Source organism: Carcharodon carcharias, chromosome 7 (genome assembly GCF_017639515.1).
Source record: "Carcharodon carcharias isolate sCarCar2 chromosome 7, sCarCar2.pri, whole genome shotgun sequence".
NCBI classification, from domain to species: domain Eukaryota; kingdom Metazoa; phylum Chordata; class Chondrichthyes; order Lamniformes; family Lamnidae; genus Carcharodon; species Carcharodon carcharias.
Window position 1 is genome coordinate 186,227,890 of NC_054473.1, and position 27,621 is coordinate 186,255,510.

Consider the following 27,621-nt stretch of genomic DNA (forward strand, 5'->3'; position numbering starts at 1 on the left):
AGAGCAAGACAGTTAACGTTTCGAGTCCAGATGACTCTTATCAGAACCCTTTTACCTTTTATCTCAGTTCCCACAGACAGCTGTCTTTACCAACCTGCCCCCAGTTTAATTATCCATGATATACATTATACACATGCATGCACACACGAACACACATACCCTGCTTTACAGAATATCACCATATTCCCCAAAAGATTTTTTTTAAAAAACATGCATTTTCACATCTTCAATGGAAAAATAATGAAATTACATATTTCAAAAAAAACATCTTCATCTTGTCAACCCACTTTGTATTACCTATTATACTTATCCATATATATAAAAAACCTATTACACTATGGCATACATGCATCAACCATGAATATATGTACAATCCTTTTGTAAAAATAAAGTTCAGTCCGGTCTACTCAAATTCCCAACATCCAAGTCCTTTTGAATTTAAGCTCTTGACAAATCCTCTGCAATTAAATTATCTCGCCCAGCTGCATGTGTAATTTTTAAATAACAAAGTCCACTGGAACAGTCTGGAATTTTCATCTCAAAACTTTTCCAGAAACTTCAAAGGCCTGTGCACAGTACATAGACCTGTTTCGATGAGTTGTTTGCAACATACACTTCAAAACACTGCAAAGCTAAAACCAAACTTAAAGTCTCTGTTTTTGGAGTTAAATATTTCTTCTGATGCACATTCAACCTCAGTGAGAAATATCCTACCGGCTCCTCATGTCCCAGTTCAACTTCCTGTAGTAACACAGCACCAACACCCACGTTACTGGCATTAACAGCCATTTACAACAGTTTTCTATAGTCAGGTGCTGCTAGAACAGGTGTAGTGGTTAGTACAGTTTTCAAGCTGCCACTGTGCATCATTGGTGGAGGGAGTGATTTTTTAAATTCATTCACAGGATGTGGGCTTCGCTGACTAGGCCAGTATTTATTGCTCATCCCTAGTTGCCCTTGAGAAGGTGGTGGTGAGCTGCCTTCTTGAACCGCTGCAGTCCATGTGGTGTAGGTACACCCACAGTGCCTGTTAGGGAGGGAGTTCCAGGATTTTGACCCAGCCACAGTGAAGGAACGGTGATATATTTCCAAGTCAGGATAGTGAGTGACTTGGAGGGGAACTTCCAGGTGGTGGTGTTCCCATCTATCTGCTGCCCTTGTCCTACTAGATGTTAGTGCTTGTGGGTTTGGAAGGTGCTGTGAGGAGTCTTGGTGAATTTCTGCTGTGCATCTTATAGGTGGTACACACTGCTGCCACAGCGCGTGGTGGTGGAGGGAGTGAATGTTTACGCATGTGATGTCAATCAAGTGGGCTGCTTTGTCTTGGACAGTGTCAACCTTCTTGAGTGTTGTGTGAGCTGCACTCATCCAGGCAATCGGGGAATATTCCATCACACTCCTGAATTGTGCTTTGTAGATGGTGAACAGGATTTGGGGATTCAGGAAGTGATTTACTCGTCGCCGGATTCCTAGCCTCTGACCTGCTCTTGTAGCCACAGTATCTATATGGCTAGTCCAGTTCAGTTTCTGGTCAATGGTAGGCCCCAGGATGTTGATAGTGGGGGTTCAGCGATGGTAATGCCAATGAATGTCAAGGGATGATGGTTAGATTCTCTCTTGTTGGAGATCATCATTGCCTGACACTTGTGTGGCACAGATGTTACTTGCAACTTGTCAGCCCAAGCCTGGATATTGTCCAGGTCTTGCTGCTTTTGGACATCGTCTGCTTCAGTATTTGAGAAGTTGCGAATGGTGCTGAACATCGTGCAATCATCAGTGAACATCCCCACTTCTGACCTTATGATGGAAGGAAGGTCACTGATGAAGCAGCTGAAGATGGTTGGGCTGAGGACACTACCCTGAGGAACTCCTGCAGTGATGTCCTGGAGCTGAGATGACTGACCTCCAACAACCACAACCATCTTCCTTTGTGCTCGGTGTGACTTCAACCAGTGGAGAGTTTTCCCCGATTCCCACTGACTCCAGTTTTGCTAGGGCTCCTTGAAGCCACACTCGGTCAAATGCTGCCTCGATGTCAAGGGCAGTCACTCACTTCACCTCTGGAGTTCAACTCTTTTGTCCATGTTTGAATCAAGGCTGCAATGAGATCAGGAGCTGAGTGGCCCTGGTGGAACCCAAACTGGGCGTCAGTGAGCAGATTATTGCTAAGCAAGTGCCACTTGATAACACGGTTGATGACCCTTACCATTGTTTTGCTGATGATTGAGAGTAGACTGATAGGTAATTGACTGGGTTGGATTTGTCCTGCTTCTTGAGTACTGGACATACCTGGGCAATTTTCCACATAGCTGGGTAGATGTCAGTGTTGTAGCTGTACTGGAACGGCTTGACTAGGGGCATGGCAAGTTCTGGAGCACAAGTCTTCAGCACTATCACCAAAATATTATCAGGACCCATAGCCTTTGCAGCATCCAGTGCCTTCAGCCGTTTCTTGATATCACGTGGAGTGAATCGGATTATCTGGAGACTGGCATCTGTGATGCTGGGGACCTTCGGAGGAGGCCGAGATGGATCATCCACTCGGCACTTCTGGCTGAAGATTGTAGCAAATGCTTCAGCCTTATCTTTAGCACTGATGTGCTGGGCTCCCCCATCATTGAGGATGGGGATATTTGTGGAGCCTCCTCCTCCAATTTTGTTTAATTGCCCACCACTGTTCACGACTGGATGTGGCAGGACTGCAGGGCTTAGATCTGATCCATTGGTAATGGGATCGCTTAGCTCTATCACCTGCTGCTTATGCTGTTTGGAACGCAAGAACCTAGTGTTATAGCTTCACCAGGTTGACTCTTCATTTTTAGGTATGCCTGGTACTGCTCCTGGCATGCCCTCCTGCACTCTTCATTGAACCAGGGTTTAATCCCCTGGCTTGATGGTAATGGTAGAGTGGGGGATATGCTGGGCCATGAGGTTACAGATTGTGGGAGTACAATTCTGCTGCTGCTGATGGCCCACAGCGCCTCATGGATGCCCAGTCTTGAGTTGGTAGATCTGTTTGAAATCTATCCCATTTAGCACAGTGGTAGCGCCTCACAACATGATGAAGGGTATCCTCAATGTGAAGGTGGGACTTCGTCTCCACAATGACTGTGCGGTGGTCACTCCTACCGATACTGTCATGGACAGATGCATCTGTGGCAGGCAGGTTGGTGAGGATGAGGTCAAGTATGTTTTTCCCTCTTGTTGGTTCCCTCACCACCTGCCGCAGACTCAGTCTAGCAGTTATGTCCTTTAGAACTGGACCAGCTCGGTCAACAGTGGTGCTCCCAAGCCATTCTTGGTAATGGAAGTTCCCCACCCAAACTACATTCTGCATCCTTGTCAACCTCAGTGCTTCCTCCAAGTGGTGTTCAACATGGAGGAGTACTGATTCATCAGCTGAGGGAGGGCAGTACGTGGTAATCAGCAGGAGGTCTCGTTGCCCGTGTTTGACCTGATGGGGTTCAGAGTTGATGTTGAGGGCTCCCAGGGCAACTCCCTCCCAACTGCATACCACTGTGCCCCCACCTCTGCTGGATCTGTCCTGCTGGTGGGACAGGAGTGTGATGGAATAATCTCATACCCAGGGATGGTGATGGTGATGTCTGGGACATTATCCGTAAGGTATGATTCTGTGAGGATGACTATGTCAGGCTGTTGCTTGACTAGTCTGTGAGGCAGCTCTCGCAATTCTGGCTCCAGCCTCCAAATGTTTGTAAGGAGGATTTACGGGTCAACAGGCGTCGCTTCCAACGTCCGGGTGGTCCATCCGGTTTCATTCCTTTTTGGAGTCACATGTAGGACAGACCAGGTAAGGACAGCAGATTTCCTTCCCTAAAGGACATTAGTGAACCAGATAGGTTTTTATGACAATCAACAATGGTTTCATGGTCATCTTTAGACTTTTAATTCCAGATCTTTCTTGAATTCAAATTCCACTATCTGCCTTGTGGGATTTAAACCCAGGTCCCCAGAGCATTACCCTGGGTCTCTGGAATACTAGTCCAGCAACAATACCACTACGTCCTTGCATCATCTAATCTAGTTTAGTCATACATCTGAATGTTTGAGGATGCGGTGCCAATTAAGGGGACTGCTTTGTCCTGGATGGTGTCAAGCTTCTTGAGTGTTGTTGGAGCTGCACTCACCCAGATAAGTGGAGAGTATTCCATCACACTCCTGACTTGTGCCTTGTAGATGGTGGATAGGCTTTGGGGAGTCAGGAGGTGAGTTACTCATCGCAGGATTCCCAACCTCTGACCTGCTCTTGTAGCCTGTTTTGATCCCAGCTGAGATTACCCGTGGACAAGCCCGATCCCAGAATGGAACCCAGCTTGACAGATCCTAAATTTTATTTGTTTGTTTAAATATATGGAGAGTAGCTACTGACCTTCTAGTTAAAGGAAGAGGCACAGGGGTCAGCCAATGAACTTTTAACAAAAGAATAAAACATTTATTCTACAAGAAATGATGAACTATATTACAGTGCTCTTTCACCCACTTTTACCTTTACAGATATATACAGGTGTAATCCTTACAAACAAGTTACAAAAGCGAACCTGCTGAGTTTTCCAGTTATTTTTATTTTTGTTTTGGTTTTGGATTTCCAGCATCCGCAGTTTTTTGCTTTTACAAAAGCTATCTTATACTCTAGTGTTCACAGTAAGTACACAATCCATGTAAACCTATGGCACCCTGTGGTCAGACACACCACACTCTGAAGCCAAGTGACAGATGCCACCCCAGACAGATGCTATGGATCTCTCAACCCCGCTCCCCCAGACACTTGTCACATCATAAGCCAATCAGTCTCACTGAATTCCGTCCTTTACATGAGGGATTCCAATCTCCACTCTCCAGGACATCACCTTGGAATCTTATCCCAAACTGACGTTTTCACTCAGACACCTTGCACAAGGGTTCACCTCCAGGGTTTCAAACTCTCCTTTTCATGTTCCTCCTCTCTGGGTCACCACATGCTCTCAAGTTGTTGTCCATGCACACTCTCTCACCACCTCAGCCTCAACAGTACACCACTGCTTCACATAGCAAAGAATTACAGACCTTCAGTTGTCTCTTTGAGCCTTCTTGCAAGCTCTCCTCACTTTAAATCTGAAACTTGGGAGCCTTTCCCTCTGCCCTTCACTCTTCACTTCACTTAACAGGGCCTTTTCCCCAGGTTTCTGTCCTTCTTGTAACTAGATGATCTCCTTTGGACTTTTTGGGTTTTTCTCAGCTTGGGACTTGCTATCTGTCCCCTTTTAGGCTGCTTCTGCTTCATAGCTGCCTTCAAACCAACTGAACTCAAAACAGCTTCCAAAACAAACTGCTATCTTTCTTCTACTGTGTGTGTCTGTGGGAGGAACCTGCCTATCTGGCCCCCTGTTGCTAGGCAACAGCATTGTTCTTCCTAATCCTGCGTGTTTAGTTTCACTTTATAGGGATTGTAAACATCTCATTAGAAATGCAAGCAGCCTTTTGAAGTGAAACTAAAACTCCATTTGATCTTTCTTAACACAGATACAGAAATACAAATCAAACTTAAACTTTAGAGCTAAAACTCATTCCTAACACCCACAAATACAAATATAACTTAGTTAAGCTATCTCTATTCCCTAATATAGCCACAGTATTTATATGGCTAGTCCAGTACAGTCTGGTCAATGGGAACTCAGGATGTTGTTAGTGGGGGATTCAGTGCTAAATACCATTGAATGTCAAGGGGCAATAGATTCTCTCTTGTTGGAGATAGTCCTTGACTGGCACTTGTGTGGCATGTTACTTGCTACTCACCAGCCCAAGCCTGGATAATGTCGTGGTCTTGCTGCATTTGGACATGGACTGCATCAGTATCTGAGGAGTCATGATTGGTGCTGAATATTGTGCAATCATCAACGAACATCCCCAATTCTGACCTTATGATGGAAGGATAGTCACTGATGAAGCATCTGAAGATGGCTGGGCCAAGGACACTACCCTGAGGAACTCCTGCAGTGATACCCTGGAGCAGAGATGACTGACCTCCAACAACCAAAACCATCTTCCTTTGTGCTAGGTACGACTCCAACCAGCAGAGAGCATTCCCTTTGACACCAGTTTTGCGAGGGCTCCTTGATGCCACACTCAAGTCAAATGCTGCCTTGAAGTCAAAGACAGTCAGTCTCACCTCACCTTGGGAGTTCAACTCTTTTATCCATATTTGAACCAAAGCTATAACGAGGTCAGGAGCTGATTGGCTTTAGCGGAACCCAAACTGATCATCAGTGGGAAGGTTATTGCTAAGTGCTGCTTGATAGCACTGTTGATGACCCATTCCATCACTTTCCTGATGATCGAGAGTAGACTGATGGGGTGGTAATTAGCTGGGTTGGATTTGTCCTGCTTTTTGTGCACAGGAGAGACCTGGGCAATTTTCCACATTGCTGGGTAGATGCCAGTGTCGTAGCTGTACTGGAATAAATTGGCCAGGGGTGCAGTTCTAGAGCACAAGGGTTCAGCACTATTGCCGGAACATTGAATGAGCCGCTCCTTGATATCATGTGGAAAGTATCAAATTGGCTGAGGACTGGCATATACGATGCTGGGGACCACCAGAGGAGGCAGAGATTAATTATTCACTCTGCCCTTCTGGCTGGATTGTTGCAAATGCTTCAGGCTTATCTTTTGCGCTAATGTGCTGGGCTCCCCCATCGAGGATGGGGATATTTTTGGATGCTCTTCCTCCAGCGAGTTGCTTAATTGTCCACCACTATTTACGACTGGATGTGGCAGGATTGCAAAGCTTAGATCTGATCTGTTTGTGTAATCGTTTGCTGCTTATGATGTTTGGCACACAAGTAGTCCCGTGTTGTAGCTTCACCAGGTTGATACCTCATTTTTAGGTATGTCTGGTGCTGCTCCTGGCATGCCCTCTACTCTTCATTGAACCAGGGTTGCGCCCCTGGCTTGGTGGTAATGGTAGAGTGGGGGATATGCTGGGCCATGAGCTTACAGATTGTGGTTGAGTACAATTCTGTTGCTGATGGCTCACAGTGCTTCATGGATGCCAGATCTGTTCAAAATCTATTCCATTTAGCACGGTGGTAGTGCCACACATGATGGGGGTATCCTCAATGTGAAGACGGGACTTCGTCCCCAAAAGGACAGTGCGGTGGTCACTCCTACCGATATTGTCATGGACAGATGCATCTGCAGCAGGCAGGTTGATGAACACAAGGTCAAGTACGTTTTTCCCTCACCACCTGCCGGAGACCCTGTCTAACAGCTATGTCCTTTAGGTCTCGACCAGCTCAGTCAGTAATGGTGCTACCGAGCCATTCTAGGTGATGAACATTGAAGTTCGCCATCCAGAGTATATTCTTTGCCCTTGCCACCTTCAGTGCTTTCTCCAAGTGGTTTCCTTGCCCATATTTGACCTGATGCCGCGATACTTCATGTGGTCCAGAGTCGATGTTGAGCACTCCCAGGGCAACTCTCTCCCAACTGTATACCACTGTGTTGCCACCTCTGCCCTGCCGGTGGGACAGGACATACCCAGGCATGGTGATGGTGGTAAAAGCTCTGAAGAAGGGTCATAAGGAGTCGAAACATTAAATCTGTTTCTCTCTCCACAGATGCTGTCAGGCCTGAGTTTTTCCAGAATTTTCTGTTTTTGTATGGTGACAGTGATGTCTGGGACATAGTCAAACTCTCAGAATCATACCTTACAGACAATGTCAGGCTGCTGCTTGGCTAGTCTGAGAGACACCTCTCCCAGTTCATCAAACCAAAGTTCCTGCATGGATCTGGACAGTGAATACTGGCTGCCCGATCAATAATGGACAGCATGACACTTGTCCTGTCTTTAACCACCCAACAAGCAAGGAGTCAGTGCCCATGGAACACGTAAGCACAGGCCAGGGCCCACGGAGCCTAAAACCAGCACGGCTCAGGGCTTGGATCCCATATCCCGGCAGCCAGTGTATCTAGAAGAAAGCAAATTTTTCAGCAAATCTAAAGATGATAAAAGGGCAGACGACCGAATCTGGATTCACATTTATTGAAGCCTGCACGTGGAGACACACATTTTTGTCTTTGTCAGCACTAGAGAAAAAGCAAGATTCCACATGAATGTATCAGGTTAAAGCCATACACGTGAACTAAATCAGAACGCTCCTCTCAATGTTACAATTTCAGTCCAATACAGTACAAAAAGTTTAACCTAATATGGAGAACTTTATTTATACATATATATATCTCCCCTATCTCTCTCCCTCTAGTAAATATCCGCCTTCATTAAAAGGTGAACATTAGCACTCATTTTGTTAAATAACTTTTCATTTAAAACTTGATTCAAAAATGCCAATTTGTTGGTTTCTTCCCACAAAATATTTCAAGTGCAAACTTTAAATTAAGCAGCATAAATATTTCATTTTCATTTCTGAAAAGAATGCGAACAAGATTGAGCCAAATCTTTCAGATTACAGCATCTTCTGACCAGAATTGCAATTCTGATTAACGTATAGAGAGAGAGAAATGAAAAGGAGAGAGGCACAGATTGAAGTGGGGACAGGGAGGAAAGGACAGAAATAGGACAAAGCACACTGACTGGAAAAGGAGAAGGGGCCAAGATGGAGACACAAACACAGGGAAGGTAGAAGGTGGAGGAGGAAGAATGGGGGAGAAGGAAAACAGGAGGCGGAGGAGAAGGGAGATAAAAGTAGAAGACAGAGCAAACACATCTGGACTGAAAAAGCTACAGGGCGAAAAGGGACAAAAAAAAAAGCTGATGATAGACAGATGAAAAAGGAAAATAAAGGTGCTGGAGTAGAGGGGAGAGAACATGCAGAACAGAAGAAACAGAAAAGGGTGGGTAAAGCAGGATGGATCAGGAAGAGACAAAGACAGAAAAAAGTCTACTAAGCATTAATTTGGTTTCTCAAGGTTAGTGTAACAATCATTCAGCATCCTCTATACAACAGTTATATGGATTAACATTTTGTTCTGTTATCTTCGAAGCAGTTTAAAGTTTGCTTGTTTGGTTCCAGCAGTTTAATCTAAAAAAGAACTGAAAATAAAACAGTGGACCAAATGTGCAGTTTCTCCAAAGCTACACCAACTTTGATTATAGATATCGGGTAAATTCTCCAGACAAAACCTGGAAACATTACCCTTTCCTCCCTTGGTGCAAGGAACCTGGGAACAGGAGTGGGTCGTTCCCGGTTACCTCTATACATACATATTACAGTTAAGAGCTTCAAAAAGAATAAAAATAAAAAATAAAAATTATACAAACAGCCTTGCTATTGGGAAACACTCAGAAGCTAATTATACCCAGCTTTCAGTGGTAAATATATTACTGCTTTTAATAATATATATGCAATGTTATAGGGAAAATGCTGATTATCCAGACCTCCCATTTCAGCACAAGTTAGGACAGTTTGTACAACAGAAAGTAGAAGTCCGCACAATTCCATTCTGTGGTTATCCCCTTGAGAATACAATGCAATAAGGTACTTTACATTGAGTAGTGTTTACACTCAGAGAAATAATGTGCCATTTCATTAACTGCAGCTAGACAATGGAATGATGTTTTCCTCAGGTATATCTTTTAGTGGGAGGGATGGGGCAAGGGGAAAAAAACACTTTTTTTTTCCTTTTTAATCCATTCTTGTTTCAAGATGGCCTCACTCACCACGGTCCAAGGAAGGCAGGAACTATCAGAAAAACTGAAACTAAAAAGCTTTCCGTTGCTGGATAAAATAACTTTTAAATTAAGGTAAAAAATAAAATGCCATGAAGTGACTGTCCACTTGTGCTATAGTGCATGTTTGAGTTGAGCGCTAACTATGACACCTGCATGGTGGTGTGTCAGGCACTTGTATCCAGCAGGTTTCCCCTTCTTCCCTATGTCCTCAACAACAACTAGTATTTCAAAGTGCCCTCTAAACATCCTAAAAGTCTTTAAATTCAAAGACACAACTTGGTCTTCGAAGAATTCATGATTTTAAGAGTTGCTTCCATGCCCGCCCTCAAGTCTTGACTAATTCGAAGTTCCTTAAAAAAAAACGGTTTCATACTGCTATGCTTCTATACTTCGGTTATTTATAGAACAGCCAGAGTCTGAATCCCCCTCTCCGTCATGTCCCTTCGTCCTTTCTCCTGAACCTTGCCTCCTCATCCTCTGCCCATCCCAACTCACCGTGCCCTGCCACTGTTAGCGGTTCCATCTCCTGCACCAGCTTGGTCCTTCCATCCAATAGCTGACTCTGCAGATTACTAACTGACCAACACCGCCTGACTGCCTCACTGGCATTGCTCACCAACTCCCCTGCAAGCAGTCCACAGGGTAAAGGGAATAAGAGTGCAGCGCGTACTATTAACCCCAGTTTCCGATTCCCAGATCTCTTTATACCGCGCCCCCCCTCCTCAGAATTGTAACTCGCCAAGCAACCCAGTCCAATTTCTGACCCCAATTCTTCCGCCCCTCTCAATCTTCCAGACGCTCTCTCAAACCCCAGTAACACACACCTCTTTGCCAGTGTTCTGAACAAGATTTTATTTTCCCCCTTAGCCTTTCCGATAAAAACATTTATTTTTTTGATTAAGGTGTTGTCAGACACAGGGATTTATTTACATTTCTGGAATGCACACACTTATCCTGCCACAAGTCATTTTAAAATTTAGTTAGTGCCTTCATGTCCTCCCCCACCCCGCCCCCCCCACCCCCCCCAACCCCCCCACCCCAGCCCCAAACAAAAACTGATAGCGGCTGCCACATTAGACAACTGCTGGCCCTCTCGATTGATACAATTGTCTAATTTGGTCTTTTATCTTTAAATATTATATTATACAGTGTGTCTTGCAGCTTTTAGGCTTCATTCTCTGTTGGAGAAGAGTTGTTTGTTGTGACTACTGAATCCGGTTTTCGAGACATCCTATCCAGCTCTGCTTGAACATCTGTTAAAACCGGCTTTTGTCCTAGAAATAAAATGAGAGGACGCCTCTTAAAAATCACAATAAAAAGACTGAGTGAAATAGCCAAACACTGGACATGTTTCTTTTACACTTTTTCAGCTCTTTCTCCTAGTCTGTATAGAATCATGCAGTACAAAAGATGCCATTCAGCCCATCGTGTCTGTGTTGGCTCTCTAAAAGTGTGATCCAATTAGTCCCACTCCCCTGCTTTTCTCTTCATAGCCCGGCAATTTTTTTCCCTTTGCAGGTATTCATCCAATTCCCTTTTGAAGGTCACCACTGACTCTGCTTCCACCACCCCTGCAGGTATTGCACTTCAGATGTTACCAGGGAAGACCATCTGAACCAGATATGATAAATAGGTTCAAGAGACAACCTATGTCCACCAGAGAGGAAATTGGGGTGGTGGAGAGTGTGCGTAAGAGAAAGAAAACTGAGGCACATGCCAAGAATGGTCTCAATCCTTCAATAATTATCTGCTTGCTTTTGTTGGCACCACCCAGGTTTCCATAGCAACATCAATACTTCCTGCAATCATGATCCACTGCAGATCTTTGCAGAGGCACAGCTACCACGTAAATATGGAGGTGGAGACACACTGGCTTTGCACTTGCAGCAGCAAAGAGTAAAAAAGACTTGCATTTATGCAACACCTTTCACGATCTCAGAACACCCCAAAGGGAGTATTCTTGACAAGGCTATTCTTCGGAACATATTGGACTTGAGACGTGATCTCTGTTTCTCTCTCCACAGATGCTGCCAGGCTTGCTGAGTTATTCCAGCACTTTGTTTATATTTCAGATCTCCAGCATTGGCAGTATTTTGATTTTAATACGCTGGAGTGTCAGCCTGGATTTTTGTGCTCAGATCTCTGGAGTGCAGCAGGTCTGAACCCAAGGCCTTCACTCGGAAGAAGCCATGTGTTATAACACTACAACATACAGGTAAGCGGCTTGCAGGTTAGGTTGCTGGGTTCTGAGTTAGTCTGTGTTTTTGTTCAAGGCTACGAAAGTGACTGAATAAATGCAAAAACTTACTTTTGTTTCTTTATTTAGTTATCATTGGGGAAAGTTTCATAAATCGAGCTTGAAAACTACTTGGCAGGTAGAGGTATAAAGTGTCAGGATACTCCCTCTTGACCACCCTCTGGTTAGTTGCTTAGTGAATACATCTTGTTATTTTTCCAAACAATTTGACAATCTAGTCTCTCCACTCCAAAGTATTTCAGGAATTTCCAACCTACTCCAAAGGAAATTGTCTGGCTGGTCACGACCTGATTAATGCAAATCTTGGGAACTCTTTAGCGTACAGTTCCTGATGATTGTATTTTCCCATCAATACACAAAAAAAGCACAATATACAATTTTTGAAACAACATACCCCCAAAGCCCTCTGGCGTAGTTACAGCTGGACCATATCCCAACAATCTAAAGCTGTTTCCATTCAATTCCCTGGTCCTAGCTGAAGCAGGGTTGCAGTTCAAACTCAGCAAGGTCTAGTCAGTAACTAATGGGGAAGGTGAGTATTTGAACAGTATACAGGGTACAGGGACAGGGCAATCCCTGTCTTTAGGCGTAAGGGTGATGCAGAAAGACTCCCAATGACAATACTTATTTTCACTGTGGAAGCAAAGCAAGTGGTGAGCAAAGGCATGATCTAGGTCAGTAAGTAATGAGAGATGCAGATAATGTGAACTCACCCAAGCCACTTAGCTTGGACAATGAGTAAGGGTTGTTAGTAAATTAAAAACTCATTCCTCTTACAAGGTATTTCCACCACCACTGACAGAGCCAGCATATCTACTTGCTCCCAAGCTTCTCGCAGGATCCTCAGAAGTAAATCAGGAAGTCCCAGTCTACAATGCTCCTATGTTTAAAGTTGGGGTAACTTTACCCGTCCCCATTGTTAATTGCAGTTAACTTGTCATGAACCAAGGATCTAAAGTGGGACCATTCTGGTCTCCAAGGCTCAGAAGTCAACCATCAAGATACCCTGAATTCACTGCTCAAACTGTCCCACATTTAGAACTACTGATGAATGTTTTCCATGAAAATTCTCTTCACTAGCACCCCCATATGATGCTTTATTTAAATCTCACTGATATCAACCGAATGAGCCACTTCCAGCCCAGATGGACATGACTGGTGGCAAGGGCTTACCTGACTTCTTGGCTGCATTCTGTACTCCTCCAGCTCCAGGACTCCCAGGAGAACCTGTTTTTTTACTCAATAAACTGTTAAAGAAGTTTGCCAGCACTCCTTCATTTGCAGCAGCAGGACCTGAAATCAGAAAGGACAGAATAATTCAACCTCAATGCTATCAGAGACCCTGGACCTCACGTACACAGGTGAACAAGGGGCATTCTCTGAATAGATTTCTGCAACCATCTCCCTATTTATTAGATGGAGATGGGGAAGGAGGTAATGAAAAGGAGACACGAGGAAGTCAACACAATGACATGTACCTCAAACCGACTGAAAGTAAAGCATCAGCTGTATCATGAGGCTGTTACTGGAACAAAATCCTGGAATTTTGTTCCTATCAGCACTGTACGCACGTACCTACACCAGGCAGCTCACCACTACCTTCTCAAAGGCAATTAGGGATGAGCAACAAATGCTGGCCTTGCCAGTGACATTTACATCCCATGAATGAATAAAAAATCATGAGAAATGCTTTTTTTCCCTTCCCCCTTAGTCCATTCATTCTTCAGAGAGAGTAACAATAACCTTCCCTCCCATCACAGGATCCAACAGTTTCTTAAATGATTACTGGCTTTTTTCCTCCACTCTGGTCAGGAAGTCTATTTCATGTGCTGATCACTCTGGGTTTTTACTAATTCATTCAGTGAATGTGTGCATCGCTGGCAAGGACCATGGTGGCGAGCTACTGCCTACTTGAATACAACTAAATGATTTGCTAGGCCAATTCAGGGGGCCGTTAAGAGTCAACCACATTACTGTGGGTCTTGCGAACTTAGGTTTGCCTTTTCACTAATACAGTTGCGTTTTCCTGTCCTCTTCCATGCTGTGTAACTTTTGGTGCTTGGTAGATTTTTTGGAGGGGGTACATGGGTAGAGAATGGGAGGACAGGGAGATCTTCCAATACTTACTGAACCTCCAAAAGAAAGTGAGAAAAAAGGGGGAGATCTTTCAAATGCTGATGGAGCTGCTGACCACTTCCAGCATGTTATAGGATATGAAGGAAACACTGGTTGTGGTTTTTAAACAGAATGGTTGTGTACTCAAGGAAAACGGAAATCACACAGCTCCATTAAACATGAACTTGATCTCATCGGCTAGCCTGCAACGAGTCTTCCCTGCTCATGGGATCTTTCTTGGCAAGGTTCCTTCCCAAAAGTAATACTGATTTTCCACTCATGCCATAAACTGGCAAACGAGAAATGAATTTTAGAAAAATGTAATCACCTTTAAGCAAAACAAGCTAACTGAGAGCAGCAAGAGCTGGAACTCCCAATCTCCACTGCTTTGCTCTCAGTCTTAGAAAAACAGTAAAAGGCTGAAAATGCACAAAGCAGCTGTTATGTACACAGTTCAGTTTCACTTTTCAGTTCCTGCCAGCAAGTAGATTGAAACACAATCAAACTGACGGAAGAATGCCCTCCATGACCAGTCCTGTTGGAGACCAATTCTCCAACAGAGAATTTACAGCCCAGAAACAGGCCATTCAGCCCAAATGCTCTATGCTAGTGTGTATGCTTCACATGATCCTTATTTTATTTCACCCCATCAGCATATCCTTCGATTCCTTTCACCCTCATATGCTTAATTAGCTTCCCCTTAAATGCATTGATGCTATTCGTCTCAACCACTCCTTATGGTGAAGAAATCACATTCTCATCACTCTGGGTAAAGAAGTTTCTCCTGAATTCTCTTATTATTTATTAGTCACTATCTTTTATTTTTGGTCCTCAGGTTTGGATCTTCCCAAATGTAAACACTTCTCTACTGTCATGAAAAGCCAATTACTGCCACAAATTACTTACAGGTATATTGAACTTTTTAAGGAAGACTTGTGTGCTTTGAAGAAATACAAGCGAGGACACTTTGGTTGATAATGTAAAGTGACCACTTTCTGGAAAATTCCTATGTGGATTACACTGACAGACCTGTCCTGAGAGAACATGGAGTGTCGCACCTGAAAAGGGGTTATGGCCTTCTTCAAGCAGACACTTGAAAGGGAGATAGGAAAGATAGAAAAGACTGAACTTTAATCTCCTGTGGTTGGGAAGACAAAGACTGATTGGCAAGTTTCAGCAGATGTCCAAAATCCATCTGTTGATTTATATCTCAATGTGTAAATGGGCTGAGGTGAAAAGAACATGAACTCTGGCGCAAGTCAGTTAAAAAGCTGGTGTGCTGTGTGTGACAGCAAGACAACTTCCAACTAGTCACCTTGGCAGCTGTAGGCAAAGTATCTCTCTCTCTCTCTCTGCTACTAGAGGCAAAGCTCAGCAGAAGCCACAATCCAAAAGGAAACAGGACAGCTTCTTCAGCTAACCTGCAGAATGAAACGCCTCCAAACCAACTGCGACATGCAAAAGTCAGCTCTACCAGATCATCCAACTTTACAGCCGCAACGTACTGCCATCTATGCCTCATGGACAAGCCAAAAAGTACTCGTATATCTTTTTAAACTTTTATTTGGATTCTTAATTTCTCATTTCTGATGTGTGTGTGTTGCATTTTTATTGTTTTTCTCAGGTTTTTAGTAACTAGACAGTCTTTCTTTGGCTCAAGAAAGCCCGGTTAAATAGGCTCTTTCTAAAAAGAAAATACATTTTGGACTGGGAAACGTTATCCGCAGGGGAAGGGATCCCTTTCAAATGAACCTTGTTGTGACCAACCGAGGGATTTGAATAAAGAAGGGGAACCAGCTTATCCCTCCTCACCCGGGAACATAACAAAATGGGGGTCCCATTGGGAAGTGAACAAATTGGGGGATCTTGTCTAGGGGACGGGTCGTAACACTACAGATACAATATCACCACCACCACCCCATCCCCAGCATAATATAAAATCTTCCATCAGTTTTACCCCTTAGCTTTCTCTTTTCTAGAGAAAAAAAGGCCCAATCTTTCCAGGTAGTTATAGTCTCCCAGCTCCAGCATCAGCCTTGTTCATCTTTTTCCCCCACTGTTTCCCGTTCCTCCAAATCCTTTTTGTAATATGGAGGTCTCAACTGAGCTCAGTATTTGCACAGTGTGTTTGTTCAACAAGATCCAGGGTTGGCTGTCCAGCACTGTTAAGGGCAGTTAACTCTTGGGGCCGCATTCAAGGACACTGAATTAACGGTGGAGTATAAGGAGTAAACACTAAGCTTGCCTGCCCTCTAAGGAAATGAAAGGAAAAGCAGAATATGCAGGAACAGCCTTCGTTCAGGTGGGTGACCCAATTCTCACCACACACTCATTAATTATTACAGCTCAGCTGGCCAGTGTCTCCCTCAACACCTCTCACTTGCTCACGTTCCGTGAATGTGATCTGACAAGGTTTTAAGACTTATATTTAAAGTAAGACCTGAATTTCTACAGCACCTTTTACGACCTCCGGACTTCCTGAAGTATTATATAACCAATTAATACTTTTTGAAATGCAGTCACTGCTGTATCACAGGAAACACAGCAGCCAGTTTGGGCACAGTAAGGTCCCACTCTGTGGGTATGAATTCCTCATTCCTGGATGCAAGTGCAATGTCTACAGCCTGGCAGCAATATATCAAATTAATGGGGTTCAACGTATAGAAGTCTGCAAGCGGATAGGTACAACAAATAATTTGAGTGGCTAATAAGAATGATAGCCTTTAACTTTAGGGGGCTGGAATACAAAGAGGTGAAAGTTGTGCTATGTTCTGCCCTGATCTGGTTAGGCTCCACTTGGAGTACTGGGTTCAGACTGTGTACCATATCTCAATGGATGAATTAACTTTGGAGGGAGTGTAGCACAGATTCACTAGGATGATAACAGGCTAAAATGGATGAATTAGGAGAACAGGTTGCAAAGGCTAGGATTGTATTCCCCTGAATATAGAAGATTAAGGGGCTATCTAATTGAGGGTGATTAAAGGATTTAATAGAGTGAATCAGGAGAAACGATTTCTCTGATGGGAGTCCAGGACAAGGACACAATCTTAAAGTTAGAGCCAGGCCACTCAGGGGTGGTGTCAGGAGACACTTCTTCACACGAAGGGTGATGCAAATCTAGAACTCTTTCCCTAACACCCCTCACCCCCCCCAACACCAAAAAAAGCGAAGTGTCTGGGAGGTTATTTGGACATTTCAGAAATTAAATTGATAGATTGTTGTAAGGCAGGAGTAATAAGCTACAGATTAATCATGATTGAATTAAATGGCTTGAGGGGCTGATTGGCCTCCTCCTGCACGTATGTTGTCTCCAACAGGGCAGTAATATAAGATGCTACAATCTGTCTCAGTGGGTTGAATTAGGTAGTAAATCTTGAACAATTTCTCCCTTTCCCAATTACCCTCCTGCTAAAAAGAAAACGCAGGGGTCAGGCTTGGGCAAGTTAGCTTCTTGCAATTCACAGGACTGGCCTCATCTAATCACAGTTTCCTCCCACCCCCAACCCACCATGGTCTGAAGGGGCAACATAACTCACTGTCTAGGATCGAAGATGGGTTGTGGTCTCTTGGATAAGGTACCAGAGGGAAATCAGCACAACTGGAACTGTAAACCAGTGCCCTCAGGAGCACAGTAAGCAACAACCTGCATTTATATAGTGTTTTTAGCACAGTAAAATTTCGTAAGACTTTTCATAGGAGTATTACAAGACAAAAATAATCACAATGAGCCATATAAGGACTGGCAACCAAAAGCTTGGTCAGAGATTGTAAGGAGCATCTTAAGGAGGAAACAGAGGCTGCGAGGTGGAGAGGTTTAGGGAGGGAATTCCACCACTTAGACGCTAGGCAGTGGAAGGCACAGCCATGAACAGTGAGTGAGTGATGAACATTGGGGAAGTGCAAGGGATCTGAGTTGGAGGAGTAGCAGAGAGCTGGAAGTTATGGGGCTTAAGGAAATGAAAGGATTGAGGAGGTTTCAGATGCTGGGAGGAGGCACAATCATGGAAGGCTTTGAACACAACGATGGGAACTTTAAAACCAAGGGAGAAAAAACTGCCTCGTCTTAAGAACAGTTAAAACCTCCACCAGACTCGTTTTCAACTCCCTCCACCAAAGGCACCGAATCTTACTCGAGACCATTCCATGGGCCCCACTAGCCCTTGGCCAAGTGCCTCTCCTTCCTGAGCTGAGAAAACGGACACTGGTTACCTGCTGACCATCACAACTGAACCCAATATCCCTGTCCTCACCTGGTGAGCACTATTCAGTGAGGGAGGGGATTGGGGGAGAGGATGGGGCCCTTGCCCAAGCCATCATTAGGAGACTGACTGCAGTATTCCCACTACCATCATTGACAAGATCAGCAAACTTAAAGGAGACTGGCCAATTGAATCTTCTTTGGTCTGTTCAACCATGAATAATTGCAGGGGTTTTTGAATGGACTTGAAAACTAGTTTCAACAAACGATGTAAAGCTGCAGGGAATTCAAACTCAAGAATGAGTTATATTTACGCTTTTCATTTGGTTGTCAAGCTCCACTAGCACCTTCAAACTACGAAAAATATCTACTGTGAACAGTAAATCACCACTTCATCATCATCTTATTTCACACTCCGTCAGATGCCAGTTACATCATCCCTGCTTTCTATTAAAAAAACCTTCACACTCGCTAAATCAACCTCCACACCTTTACATAAACTTAGAGGAAAACTAAGTGCCAAAAACCTGAAATAAAAAAGATTTCAACACTGACACAGCCTGAAGCCAAAACTTGGTGAGACACCATTAAAGTTGGTAAAAGATCCAGCCAAGAGAGGCGAGGAGATAAGAACTTGCATTTCATATAGCGTCTTCCACAACATCAGGATGTCTCAATGCACCTTGCAGCCAATTAAAAGTTTCTGAAGGTAGCAACTGTTATAATGCAGGAAACATGGCCACAAAGTGAGAGGCTGGAAAATGCTGAATAGTTACCCCTTTGGGAAAACAATGAGATTTGGAAACGCCAAAGGGTTTACAAAAAAGCTGCCCTTGACATCGAGGCAGCATTTGACCAAATGTGGCATCAAGAAGCCTTGGCAAAACCAAAGTCAACGGGAATCAGGGGAACACCACCTCACTCACTCCACTCACCTTCTGGGAGCAGAGATAACAGGGCCTGTGAGGGGCACCTCTACTTGGGCAGCAGATAAACAGAGGGCAAGGCTCGGGGCCTTCACTCACCTTCCGGGAGCAAAGACAGCCAGATCTGCGAGGGACACCTCTACTCGGGCAGTGGGCTGAGTTTGAAAAAAATCCAGGAGTGACATCACTGGAAAACTAAGTCCATTAGTAGGTGAGAAGCTGCTTTTAGGGAGTGTGTTAAAATAACTTAAAACTAGAAAAACGTATTTATAAAGAAGTAGCTACTTGGATTTCAGTAAGGAACACTAGCAACAGGGAAGTAAAGTTAAATCAAGTCAAAGTGAAATAAAGTAATAAAGTAAGATAAAGTTAGCATTAAGTGTAGCGAAGTTAAGATACTAGTAATTTATTCTACTCATTCTACTTTAAGTTTAATAAAAGTTTTTAGAGTTACTGGATAGTAGGTCAGCTCAGTCAAGTGGAACATACATCTTGCCGCATGCGTGAAGTCATGGACACACCGTGTGTCCCAGACAAAAACATCTGTGCGAAGTGTCACCAGCTGCACAAGCTCCAGCGGCAGCTGGAGTCACTGTTGTGCATCCATGAGGCAGAGGACTACATGGATAGCACGTATAGGGGGATGGTCACACCGCAGGTCAGAAACATACAGCCAGAGAGGGAATGGGTGACCGTCAGGCAGCCTAAGAGAACCAGGCAGGTAGTGCAGGAGTCTCCTGAGTCTATCCTTCTTGCTAATAGGTTTTTCATTTTAGGTGCTAATGAGGGTGATGGTTCCTCAGGGGAGTGCAGCCAGAGCCAAGCTTGTAGCACCACAGGTGGGTCAGCTGTACAGGTGGGGGAGGAAGAAGAATGGAAGGGCAATAGGGAAAGGGGGTCCCATAGTCAGGGGACCAGACAGGCGTTTCTGAAGAATTAAACGTGACTCCAAGATGGTGTGCTGCCTCCCTTTGGTGCCAGGGTCAAGGATGTCACTGAGCGGCTGCAGGACATCCTTCAGGGGCATGGGGAATCAGCCAGAAGTTGTGGTCCACATTGTTACCAATGACATAGGTAGGAAGAGGGATGAGGCCCTGAAAGCAGATTTCAGGGAGTTAGAAAGGAAGTTAAAAAGCAGGGCCTCAAGAGCAGTAATCTCAGGATTATTCCCAGTGCTACATGCTAGTGAGCACAGGAATAGAAGGATTGACCGATTATACGTGGCTGGAGAATTGGTGTAGGAGGGAAGGCATCAGTTTTCTGAGGCACAGTGACAGGTTCTGGGGCAGATGGGACCTGTACAAGCTGGACGGGTTACATCTTAACAGGGCTTGGACTGAAATGCTTGCAGAGAGATTTGCTGGTGCTGTTGGGGTGGGTTTAAACTAGCTTGTCAGAGTGGATGGGAATCTAAGGGGTGGCCCAAAGTGGAAGGAACTAATGCTGGTAACAGGAAGTAGTGAGACTAGAAGGCAGGAGAAACAAAGCAGAGCATTGAGTACGCTTCGAATGCGGAATGATGTCAAAAAGATAAAGTTAAGGGCACTCCACCTGAATGCACGCAGCATTCACACTAAGGTAGATGATCTAAGGACACAAAGAGGTAAATGGTTATGATATAATTGCCATTACAGAAATATGGCTGCATGGTGACCAAGGCTAGGAACTGAATATTCAAGGATATTTGACATTTAGGAAGGACAGACAAGAAGGGAAAGGAGGTGGAGTTGCGATGATAATAAGGGATAGGATCAGTGCATTAGTAAGAAAGGAGCTCAGATCGGAAGGACAATGTGTGGCATCTGTTTGGGTGGAGGTAAGAAACAGCAAAGGGCAGCAGACATTGGTTGGAGTTGTTTATAGGCCACCAACAGTAATGGTAATGTGGGGCATGGTATTAATCAGGAGATTAGTGAAACATGTAGAATGGGCAATACAGTAAACATGGGTGACTTCAATCTGCATATAGACTGGGTAAACCAACTGAGCACTAATGCTGTGGAAGCTGTGTTTCTGGAGTGTGTTAGGGATGGTTTTCTAGAGCAGTATGTTGAGGTGCCAACTAGAGGATAGGCTATTTTTAGATGTAGCGTTATGTGATGAAAAAGGACTAACTAACAATTTTGTTGTAAAAGAAGCTTTAGGGATGATATGATAGAATTTTACATTATGTTTGAAAGTGAGGTAGTTCACTCTGAAGCAAGGTTGTTAAAGTTGAATAAAGGAAATTATGAAAGCATGAGGGACAAATGGCTGAGGTGGATGGGGAAAATATATTCAAAAGTATGACTGTACATAGGCTTCAAAGTCTTCAAAGAACTATTACATAGCTCACAGCACCATACATTCCTTCAAGATGCAAAAACACAAAATAAAGTTAGTCAACTGTGCCTGACAAAGAAAGTTAAGGATTGTATAAAATTAAAAGAAAAGCCTTATAAAGTTGCCAATAGTAAACCTGAGCATTGGGAAGTTTTTAGAATACAGCAAAGGAAGACCAAGAAACTGGTAAAGGGAGAACAGAATATGAATGCAATCTAACAAAAAACGTAAAAATGGACTGTAAAAGCTTCTATAGGTATGTAAAAAGGGAATGTTTGGCTAAGACAAATGTGGGTCCATTACAGGCAGAGTCAGGAGAATTCATAATGGGGAATAGAGAAATGGCAGAGGCACTAAATGATTACTTTGTGTCTGTCTTCACTGAAGAAGATATAGAAAATCTCTCAGGTTAGGAGATCCAAGGGACTAGGGAGAATGAGGAGTTGAAGGAAATTAGTATAAGAAAGAAGGTTGTATTGGAGAAATTAATGGGACTGAAAGTTGATAAGTCCCCGGGACCTGATATTCTGCATTGCAGAGTGTTGAACGAGGTTGCTATAGAGATAGTGGGTGCATTGGTGATCATTTTCCAAAGCTCTATAGATTCTGGAATGGTTCCTGAAGATTGGAAGGTAGCAAACGTCACCCCACTATTTGAGGGAGGGAGAGAGAAAAAAAACAGAACTACAGATCTGTTAGCTTTACATCATTAGTAGGGAAAATGCTAGAATCTATTATAAAGGATGTGATAAATGAATACTTGGATTATCATTATCTGATTGAGCATAGTCAGCATTGATTTGCGAAAGGGAAATCATGCTTGACAAACTCGGAGTTTTTTTGAGGATGTCACTAACAAAATTGATGAAGGAGAATCAATGGACGTAGTATGCTTGGATTTTCAAAAGGCTTTTGATAAAGTCCCCCACAGGATGCTGATTAGCAAAATAAAAACACATGGGATAGGAGACAATATACTGGCATGGATTAAGGATTGGCTTAAAAGGCAGAGAACAGAGAGTAGGAATAAATGGGTAATTCTCACTTGGCAGGCTGTGACTAGTGGGGTACTGCAAGGATCAGTACTTGGGCTCCAGCTGTTCACAATATATATCAATGATTTGGATGTGGGGACCAAATGTAATATTTCCAAGTTCACGGATGATACAAAGTTGGGCGGGAATGTATGTTGAGGGGAGGATTTGGACAGACTTGATGAGTGGGTAAGAACATGGCCGATGGAATATAATGTGCAAAAATGTGAGGTTATCCACTTTGGAAGAATGAACAGATGTGCAGAATATGGTGAGATTAGAAAGTGTAGATGTACGAAGGGACCTGGGTGTCCTTGTCCATAAGTCACTGAAGGTTAAATGCAGATGCAGCAAGCTATTATGAAGGCTAATGGAATGTTAGCCTTTATCACAAGAGGATTTGAGAACAGGAGTAGTGAAGTCTCGCTTCAATAGTATAGAAGCTTGGTTAGACTGCACCTGGAGTCGTGCGTGCAGTTTTGGTCTCCTTACCTCAGAAAGGATATTATTGCCATAAAGGGAGTGCAACGAAGGTTCAGCAGCCTTGTTCTGGGAATGGCAGGACTGTCTTATGAAGAGAGGGTGGGCAAACTGGGCCTGTATTTTCTAGAGTTTCGAAGAATGAGAGGTGACCTTATTGAAACCTACAAAATACTTAAAGGGATAGACAGGGTATATGCAGGTGAAATGTTGCCCATGGATGGGGAGTCTAGAACCAGGGGGCACAATTTCAAAATAAGGGGGAAGCCACTTAGGGCCGAGATGAGGAGAAGTTTCTTTACTCAGAGGGTTGCCAATCGTTGGAATTCTCTACCCCAGAGGGCTGTGGAAGCTCAGTTATTGAGTATGTTTAAGGTAGAGTTTGATAGATATCTGATTAACAAAAGCATAAAGGGTTATGGGGATAGTGTGGAAGTCATTGAAGTATTCAATCAGTCATAATCCTATTGGCTGGCAGAGCAGGCTTGATGGGCTGAATGGCCTTCTCCTGTTCCTATGCTCCTAAAACTCTCCACTGGTTGGAGTCATACCTGGCACAAAGGAAGATGGTTATTGGGAGATCAGTCCTCTCAGTCCCAGAACATTGCTGCAAGATTTCCTCAGGGTAGTGTCCTAGGTCTAACCATCTTCAGCTACTTCACCAATGACCTTCCCTCCATCATAAGGTCCGAAGCGTGGATGCTCGCTGATGATTATACAACACTGAGCACCACTTGTGACTCTTCAAATATTAAAGAAGTCTGTGTTCATATGCAACAAGACCCAGACAATAGTCAGGCTTGAGCTGCTAAGTGGCAAGTAACATTCACCGCACACAAGTGCCAGGCTTCAAAAATCCAACTGCTCCCCCTTGACATTCAATGGCATTAACATTGATGAATTCCCCCACTATAAACATCCTGGGGGTTACCATTAACCAGAAACTGAACTGGACTAGCCATATAAATATTGTGGCTACAAAAGCAGGTCAGAGCTTGGGAATTCTGCAACAAGTAACTCACTTCCTGACCGCCCCAAAGCCTGTCCACCATCTACAAAGCGCAAATCAGAAGTGTAATAGAATACACTTCACTTGCCTGGACGAGTGAGGCTCCAACAACACTCAAGAAGCTTGACACTATCCAGAGCAAAGCAGCCCAATTGATTGGCACCACATCCACAAACATTCACTTCCTCCACCACCAACACACAGTGGCAGCAATGTACCATCTATAAGATGCACTGCAGCAACTCACCAAGGGTCTTTCAATAGAACGTTCCAAACCCGCGACCTCTACTACCTCAAAAGACAAGGACATCAGATATATGGGAACACCACCACCTGCAAGCTCCCCTCAAGTCGCACACCATCCTGACTTGGAACTATATTGTCATTCCTTCACTGTCACTAGGTCAAAATCCTGGAATTCTCTTCCAAACAGCACTGTGAGAGTTCCTACAACACACAGACTACATCTTCTCAAGGGCAGTTAGGGATGGGAAACAAATGCTGGCCCAGCCAGTGGCGCCCACATCCTGTGCAGGAATGTAAAAAAAAAAAAGTCATGGCATCGTGTTACAGGAGCCGATAGGAATAATACACCTGTTCACATGACAAGATCAGAAGGCAAAAAGTGCGACTGCGGTTCAGGTGTACATACAAAAAAAAAAAAAATTCCTTACCACTTCTAGGCTAAGCTATTCAAAAGCTTCTTGGAAATATAATCTCACAGAAGATAAACATATTCCAGACTCAAGCTTAAGGAAAGAGCTTGCATTATACAGCACCTTACACAACCTCAGGACTTCCTAAACTGTTAACCTCATAACACTTCTTTGATGGTAGTTAGGAAATCCAAAAATACTTAGCTAAATTGGGAGCTTGGAAACTCCAGAGAATGGCCGCACGTGTACACTTCGTTGATTTCACCATCTTTAGGCCAGGAAGCCCTGCACACATGTAAAGAAGATAAAGAAGAAACCTGAAACAGCGCAAAACTGGAGGTCAGATGACCTGAACAGCAGCGCCATCTGAGAGGTGTCATCCCAGGGAGCAGGACACAGGGAAAGGGACAGGGAGAAGGTCCCAAACCAAGAAGAAGGTTCCAAACCAGAGGGTGAGACAGAAGGGGGTCTCAGAAGAAAGTATCGGGCAGAGACAACAAATGGATCAGAGATAGATCCCAGAGTCAAGATAAATGACAGGGGCAGTGAAAAAGGCTCCAAGTTAAAGAAAGAGCTGCGAGGAGCAGATGAAGCGAAGTACCAGAAGATCTGAAAGTGTACTTGGAAGGTGAAGCTTGAGTGCACATAGAGATCCAGAGGAAAGGAATCTCGGAAGGAGAGATTGAAACATTGGAGGTAGATTCTTGTTGAAACTAACGAGTGGGAGCGACTTTTGGAGAAAATTCCAAGGCAAATTCTTTCCAAATGTGGAATTTCTCGTGAGAAAGAAAGAGTTTGTGTGACCAGCTAGCTCACTGTGTGGTAAGTATCTGGGTGGGTTGTTGAGGAATCCATAGAATCTGCTTTTGTCACATCTGTCATTTACCTTGAAGTGTAGGGTGTCTGACCACAGTTCGCCAATTAGTTCACGTGTACTGTATACTTACCCTGAATATTAGAGTATAGGATAGATACGGCAAATTGTTTTATCTTTTTGAATTTGTATGTGTCGGTAAAGGCATAGTTGGGGTGAAGGAATGAATCATTTTCATGTGTTTGTGTAGCGATCTTTCCAGACAATTGTCTGGTGTAACAGAGTTCATTTTTCTTGTTTAATAAATGTTTTATTATTTTGTTAAAAGTTCATCAGCAGACTCCTGTGAATTTGTTCAGTAGCTTACCTTCACGGGTTCTAAAAAAAAAGTTAAGACCTATCAAACCAGGTTTCATCCTGGGATCTGACTTGCCCAGTAGTGACATCAGCTGGGATCGTAACAAGGTGATGCCATTATCGTAATGTAGGAAATACGGCAGCCAATTTGCACACAGCAAGTTCCCAAAAATAGCAATATGATAATGGCCAGATAACCGGATTTTAATGATGTTATGAACCACCCAAGTTGCTTCACAGAAAATTGACACTGAGCCAAAGGTTGACATATTAGGAGGGATTATAAAAAGCTTGGCTAAGGGATGAGCTTTTAATGAGGGTCTTAAAGGAGAAGAGGGAAGTAGAGGTGGAGAGGTTTAGGGAGGGAATTTTAGAGCTTAATGTCCAGACAGCTGAAGGCATGGTTACCAATGGTGCAGCAAAGGAAATCTGATGTCCAAATAGCCAGATTTAGAGGAACACAGAGATCTTGGATGGTTGTAAGGCTGGAAGTGGTTTTGGATGCAGGGAGGGGAGAGGTCAGGGAGGAATTTTAACATAAAACTGCGAATTTTAAACTGAAGACATTGGAGATTAGGAACCAATTAAGAGAGTGAACTCAGGGGATGATGGCTGAGGAAACTTGGTGAGGTTGATAGTTCAGAATTGCTAAGGTTTGAATGTCAGCTAAATTCAGTTGGTAGCACGCTTGCCTCATATTGTGCAATTGAAAATTAAACTGCAACTTTAGAGTTTAATCTTGGCTGATATGCCAGTGCTTTACATAGGGAGTGCTGCATTGTCAGAAGTGCTGTCCTTCAGCTGCACAGTAGACCTTTCTTGCCTTTTCAGGTGGAAATCAAGAGCAGAAATAGGCTGGCAATAGGGGGCCAAATCTTCAGGTCTCCAGATCACTGAAGAACGGACATACGGCCGAAGATGTGCATTGGGACCCTGTGGAAGTTCTGACATGCACACCCCTGTGGCAATTACCCGGAAAGTTCCAACTTCCAATGGGCAATTCCCCTGCTCTCCAGGACCATCCGCGAATGTCTGTGACTCTGAGCTAGAGTGAGAGACTTTGGATAGTTCCATGGGACTTACCTGGATAGTTACACAGGAAATGTTAGATAGATTAAAACCTAGTCTAACATCGGAGTAACTGCACCACTCACCCCCCCAAATCACACGCCCTGACCTCTCAAACTATGCTACCCAACTCTCCACCTGCCACCCTACCCAGCTCACTCACCTGCTCATCCATTCACTGACATTCAAACTGTATCTTTAAACTTATCATAAGGCATCTGGGTGCTGTTAAAAGAGGAATGTGCTGTCTTCTACTCCACTTTGATGGAGTTCCCAGGGACGCTGTGCTCCACATTTCCAGGAAAGTCCCAGAAGGAAATGCAGTGCAGCGTCTACGAATTTATGAGCAATCTGACAAACACTGTCGCTGCTTGGAAATCTGGACCAGGGTTATTATTCAGAAAGCTCCTCTTTCTCCAAACCAGTTTTGCTACATTTAAACCAGACAAGAGTGCCATCTATCACTTGTCTTCCTACCTGCAGGCTTAAGAGTCATTGATTTTAAACTCTGCAGTAGCTCTCCAGAGATTGTGATAATTACTGCTGAGTTCAGAGTCTCACGCAAGCAAGTTTACATTCACTCACAAAAACTTGATTACACAAACATTCATCTTCCTACGCTTTACTCAAGTGAAATCTGATCTAAAGTAGGTGATTTGCACTGTCACACCTGCAAGTTATTTAATCACAGTTAAGC

General features: G+C 43.8%; 1 protein-coding gene across 2 annotated transcripts in view; it reads right to left on the reverse strand.

Annotated features, from left to right (window-relative positions):
- Positions 1-10,728: 10,728 nt before the first annotated feature.
- The window catches only part of dync1li2 (dynein, cytoplasmic 1, light intermediate chain 2), a 100,501-nt gene continuing 83,608 nt past the window's right edge, over positions 10,729-27,621 (reverse strand). For both annotated transcript variants that reach the window (XM_041192766.1, XM_041192767.1), the window contains 2 exons: positions 13,116-13,235; positions 10,729-10,959 (listed from right to left, as the gene is read on the reverse strand). In XM_041192766.1, coding sequence (XP_041048700.1) covers positions 10,850-10,959; positions 13,116-13,235 — 230 coding nt within the window. In that variant the 3' untranslated portion in view covers positions 10,729-10,849. The remainder of the gene's footprint in view (positions 10,960-13,115; positions 13,236-27,621) is intronic.